Source organism: Morone saxatilis, unplaced genomic scaffold (assembly GCF_004916995.1).
Source record: "Morone saxatilis isolate NCDOM2014 unplaced genomic scaffold, NCSU_SB_2.0 Contig16, whole genome shotgun sequence".
In the NCBI taxonomy this organism is placed as follows: domain Eukaryota; kingdom Metazoa; phylum Chordata; class Actinopteri; family Moronidae; genus Morone; species Morone saxatilis.
In genome coordinates, this window is record NW_023339718.1 from 19,310,517 (window position 1) to 19,316,803 (window position 6,287).

At 40.2% G+C, this 6,287-nt stretch overlaps 1 protein-coding gene across 1 annotated transcript in view; it reads left to right on the forward strand.

The window, feature by feature from the left end:
- The first annotated feature begins 311 nt into the window (after positions 1 to 311).
- The window catches only part of mapk1 (mitogen-activated protein kinase 1), a 24,233-nt gene continuing 18,257 nt past the window's right edge, over positions 312 to 6,287 (forward strand). The window contains exon 1 of the mRNA XM_035657871.1: positions 312 to 712. Within this exon, the coding sequence (XP_035513764.1) occupies positions 567 to 712 (146 nt within the window). The 5' untranslated portion in view covers positions 312 to 566. The remainder of the gene's footprint in view (positions 713 to 6,287) is intronic.

Consider the following 6,287-nt stretch of genomic DNA (forward strand, 5'->3'; position numbering starts at 1 on the left):
ACCTCAACCAACTATAACAGTAAATTCCTGGTTTAATGATAGAATAAATTCACTGGAACCATTTTTTCTGCACTGAGTCCTTTTACTTTTTATACTGACACACTTGTAGTGTCTAGAGTATTCCTTTACTACTGGATCAAGCCACCTTACTCTTGTGCTTGCTGTACAGAGTCAAGGCAGTACCTGAAGGCAACATTGGCCATCCTGAAGAAGAAAAAAACGTGGAAAAAGGAAGGGGAAAAAAAAAAAAGAAAACACCAGATCACATGACCGCCTCCGTTATTTCCTGCAGCAACCAGCAACCTCCCCTACTAGCCCCTGCCTGCCTGCCTGCGACAGCACAGCAGTGGTGTGGTCGCTGTGAACGCACATTACCGGGAAGAAAAAGCACTCCACACGTAGTGAAGGCCTCTGCCACACTGAAAGCCCTGTTTCAGCCAACAGCGACGACGGGTATAAACACACATATACACATTTTCCGATCTTAGTTGCTGGGGTTTTTTTTATTTGATAGCGTTGTTTAAAAAAATTTTTAAGAAAAGACTAAAAAAAAGGCAGTCCTCATAATGGCGACAGCTGCGGTGTCTGCCCCTGCTGGCTGCGGCCCCAGCCCCGGGTCCGGAACAGAGCTGGTCCGCGGGCAGGCCTTCGACGTCGGGCCTCGGTACAGCAACCTCTCCTACATCGGGGAAGGAGCCTACGGCATGGTGTGGTGAGTGTTTACCTACTTTAGCTGTTTGCATGTTGTGTAGAGTTCACACATGTGCCTTTTTAGCCCCATGCAATGGTAGTTAACTTAAATCTTTGTCGTTTAAAAACAACTTCTGTCATGTTTTAGCTAGCAAGCAACAGTGTCAGACCGCTGTCAGTGAATGAAGAGGGCGTTTGGGAGGAATAAAGATTAAATCACGGCTCATAGGATGACTTTTTAAAGTTCACGTTTGGTGGATTTCGCGTTGTAATGACCGTCGGCAAGAAGCCAATGTACTTTTAACCTGGAAGTCTGTTTTTAGTGCTACTAACTTGCATGAATGGAAAACAGGTTTCTACATAAAATGCCATAAGGGTCGCCTTTAACTGAGGTTGTGTTGCATCTTATTCTCTTTTAAATGTAACACACAGCTTGTAAAATGAAATAAAACACTGTTGGTATTTTGTCCGTACTATTTCTGCAACAGGCAGGGTGTGTGCAGTCCTCCACTTTATATTTACAGTTATTTTAATTTACCTTGTGGTGTTTTTTCAATTTAATTTTATTTGTGTAGTGCCAATTCTTCAATTTTATCTCAGGACACTTTTCAAATAGAGCAGGTCTGGACCGAACTCCTCAATCTCATAAGCTAGTATAATACCACCCTTACTAGTTCACCATTTGAGTTGTAGTCAATACATTATGTACTGTGATCTGATACTACTACATCTTATCACCATGACATTTCCATAGGTTGTTACCCACGGTAGCTGTACACTATGTTATGTAGGTGATATTTGCGTGAAATACCTTAAAAAGTATTAGAGGAGGGAGTACCTCAGGAGGTTTTCTTTGTACGTTTGTTTCTGTAACATACTGATGGCTGGTTATGCAGTGAAGAGATGCAGTAGAGGAAAAACTCATCAAAACTCAATTTGTGCACAATCTTACTAGATTTTTATCCCCTTTCACTGCATGAAATTGTTACCTTAATTGTGTAAATCTGTGGTATTCCGTCTGATAAAAGATTTTATTTTAACAAAATCTCCGGATTGTATTAAGTCAAATCCCACTCGCTTCTTTCCAAAGCACTAAATCTTGTTGCTTTAGCCTGTGGTCATGTAGTTGACCTTAAATGTGCACACTGTACCGTATTACGTAATATATTGTCCTTGTGTCAAACAACAGCAGTGTAGATCTTTTTTCTTCTGTGCTGAGCGGAGCTGGGTTTTCTTAGAGCACTGATTTGAAACATAGCCAGCCTACAGTGTAGAGCAGGTTGTTGAGCATCTCTTTTTATATATATGTAAGTGAAAAGCACACTGCCATGGCTGGTACTCGTATGATCCTCTATCAACAAATGACGGGTGCAAACATACTGTAGCAGAGCGGGTCACCATTAAAGCCCCAGTGTTGGATGGATGTTCAGTTGTAAAGAGTTGTCTGTGAGGTTGTTGTTGGTTATTGAAAGAGACGATAGTACTTCAGAAAGTGATTGAAATCTGTGGTGATGGTCAGCTAGAGGTTGGGCAACAAAACTGCAGTACAAATGAAAATCCTTTCAGAAATTCTTCTCTCATTATATTGATGCTGGAACAATTGATTGAACAGTATTGGATGAAACAGACAGTTGATTAATCCTTTAAAGAATTCAAAAACACAAATAAATGCTGATGGGTAAAGATTTGCTGCCTCATTTCAGCTGATCAATGCCGATTAATCAATAGCTGACTGTCTTATTGTGTGCTGAATGTATCATGTTTTAATTACGTTTAAACTATGAATAATAGATTCTAATGCATTTTGTTTATTTCTTTTGCAAATGGAGATTTTTTTGTGTTTGGAGTAGGAGCTGTTCTGCTAACCCCGGCACATTTACATTGGTGTTGTTTTATGTGCACTGTCCCTTATGTAAAGATGAATACATAAACAATAACTCAACAGAAAACTGTAATGGACAAACCAGTCGGTTTTGTTCAAAAGGCGTTCCGTTTTTCACCCGATTGCCTTGCTCAAAGGATATTTTGGTGTTATGGGAAGTTTGGATCCAAAACTCCGAACCATCCTGGGGGGGAAACAACAAACATACAGACTGGCCTTCCTTAAAGCTTGATGTTAGGGGGACAACAGAAGAATGAACACTACAAACACAAACACAAGTTTTTACTAAACATGATAACATGAGCAAAATTAGTTCAACTTATTCAGTTTCTGCAATCGTCTGCCTGAAACTCAGCTCACACAAAGTACTGTTTTTGTTATAAGTAAAGTTTAGCATGGCTTTACTTATAACAAAAACACAACAGTTAATGTTGTTACAAGTGGTAACTTGTGGTTTTTTTTATTTATGCTCGGTTCTCACCGTCGTGGTGTTTCCACACTGATCACCTGTCAGTCAAACCATGTAGGTCGCACTGTGACCTTTTAATTCCTTGAACTTGAAGATAATGAAGTTTCAATTTATTTTAGCTGCAACCGCGCCACGAGCTCTGTTTGTCATCTTTTAGCCATGCGGGCCACCAGTGATGCTGATAAGTTCGTTTCAAGAGAATCTCAACAGGAAATAATCTAAAAAAGATTTATGAAGATACACACTCATATTTAAATATTTCCTGACATCAGCAATTATAAATCAGGGCAACAGGCACAGACAAGTCCATCATGCTTGAATAAGGTTACAGGAACTGGAATTATATTTGTCTCCCAGCGATGCCAAAATCTTTAAGATGGCAATCTTTGTGTCCATTAAATATGGCCTTTTTTTTCCCTTTTACAAGCCGTGCTCACTTGTAAGTGGCTCCTGTGAGACTAAATTTGCAACAACATAAACTGTTGTAGCTATATAAGTTGAGAGAACATTGTGACTCAGAAAGACAAATTCAGATTTGTGTACTTTTCTTTTTAGAGCAATTCCCCCCTTCTTTGTTCAATGACTACTTTCATCTTTCAGCCCTTAAACGATTATATCAGCCTCTATACCAGCAGCAAAAGCCATATGAACACCCCATTGTTCTTCCAGTTTTAATGTGATCTGTGCTCATGTAAAAGCCCAGTTCTGTACTTGGTGTTGTTTCTGTATTTTTGGCGTGCTCAGAGGCAGTTGGAGTGGGCGATGTGTCAGCCTCAGCCTCCTTGCACTTGCTGCGTTCTTCTTGAGACCTGTAGTTTTGAGTCAGCTGGTCATGTTGCTTTGATGTGCAGCAGCCAAAGTAAAGTGGTGCAGCGTGTACTTCATAGACATCCCTTGGTTTGCATCTGAAGTATTTTTTTCCCATCGCATCAGGAAGTTCTTTTTTATCAAGCTCTTTGTGGTGGCAGTGCACCACTGTGTACTGGTCGACTTCCCCCGGGCTGCGTTCAGCAAGCATTATGAGACCGAAAAGCTGGCTTTATGTTCATATTTTATTATGCACATCTTATGCATAAATACACATTTCACACAGGTTTTAAGCAAAATAAGAAAAGATCATGAATACATTTTTAGACATTTCAATAGCTTACAGAGGTTTTTAGTGATAAATATTCCAACATTAAAACAAAAGTGACAGCATACACATTGTGCTTGCATGTTAAAAAACCTTTCTAAAACATAGAAACTTCAACTTACTTAAGTTAAGCTGAAAAGCTGTTTACAGTTGCCATGACAACAGCTTTCTCTGCTGTGTCCTTGTCTTGCTTTCTGCTGTTTTCTTGAGTTCAGTGTGCAGTCCTGAAGCAGTTTAACTTGATCACACCAAAGATAATCCAGGGTAGAGCTGTCACTCTTTCCAAAAATCAAGTTCAAATAATAAATCTCAAAACACATGGTACAAATGTATGACACATGAAAACATAACGTAAAGACTATACTAAAGATAGAACACTTGCCACACATTGTTGAATATCCCTCTCTTATCTGTGATAAGCGAGTATAACGTGGGCCAAGGGTTTGTATCTGTTCATGGGTTGTTACTGAAAAGTTGTGGTTCTCATGTCTGACACTAGACCTACATGGTCAGTCTTAACTAATAAAGATGTGGCTCTGATATGTTATCTCTATATGTCCTCTACAATATGTTAGCTGTAGGTACCATTACCATTCAGCTGTAGTATATTGTACACGATTGTGCAAATCTGAGTAAGACGAGGCGTGGCAGAGCTTAAAATCAGTCTGTACTTCTTGCACTTAAGGTTGGTTGTAGCCATTATAGATATAAATCATGAATTTTAGGCTCTTGAGTTGTTTGTGTAAAGAAAGGTCTGGTAGTTAGTAGGTTAAGTTACAAAGTTTTGAGTTTGTGCAAGGATATGCTGTATTACAATGTCTGGTTGTGTTTGACTGCATGGTAAGAGGGCGGCCGACTGTGAGGCACGTCTGTGTCATTCTCAGAGTAGGCCTATTTTTGTTTTCAATGGCCTCTTGTTGATGGTAAGGCTGTTGCATGTCAGGGCTTTCCAGTGGCTGAGGGCCGCGCAGATTGACGATGCACTGAGCCTCTTACCACGAGCCTCAGTTGGTGCACACAGTCTGCTTACACAATCGCCAGATACTATATCACCCTCTGTGATGATGTTCAAGCTGCTGTGGCATACTCTGCCTTTTCAACTCGCCCACATGAACAGTTAGATCATGGGGAATGCTGCTGAAGTGGCTGTTTCTGAGAAGTTTTATATCAAAAAAGATTATTGGTGGTCGGTTAGTTAGTTACACCTTTTGGGCATGTTCATGGAAAGTTGGAAGAAACAAAACAATTGGATCTTGGCATCTCGTTGCTTCTACTTCTAAGCTTTTGTTTTGTTCGTTCATTGTTATTCATTACATTTCTCAATACATTTTATTAACTGGTGTTAGTATTTGGAGAGAGAGGGCTGGATTGGTGCCAGGGTTTCCATTAGCCAGCATATGCCGGCTTTTTGACGGTATCATACGTAGTTGTCCAGCAGATAAAAATATCAGTGTACTGCCAAGGGGTTGGATGGTTTCAACTTTGCACAAGCAGCGGTGTACTTCAATGAAGTCACACTGCAAATGAACGGACATCTAACTATAAAGGTTATTTTTGGGTTTGGGACCCAAGGAAATGTTGTGTCAAATGTGTCTCTCCTTCCCTACCGACAGCCGAGCAGTTTAAATGTACGTATGTCCATATGTAAGTAAATGTATCTCCACAAAGAAGCTGCATTTAATGTTTAATGTAAACTGATTACATCACGGCCAATACCTGGAGACCATTTAAGGTCAGTGTCGTTGCAGACATGATGACTGTAAGGTTGACTGTAAATAACTAGGGAATGTACGCAGCTGATCAGTCGACTTGTCGGTTAAGCGTTTCTCCCCTCTCCAGTGTAATGTAACAAACTGCCCCCGCCTCACCTGTAACAGGATATACCAGGGTATCTAGCAGAGGAGCTCGTGAAGCCTGGCTGTGTGTGTGCAGTTTGAGTTTCTTTCAGGTCTTCATTTAATTGACATTGAATTGGAACATTGGTCATTAGGAACATCCCTGTCGCTAATGTTATTTATCCGATATCAGAGGATTTGGCACCATATTTGCCAGTTTCAGCTGCGATGGCTATTGAAAGACTTTGGAGGCTATAAAAAGGATTCTTCATTTGA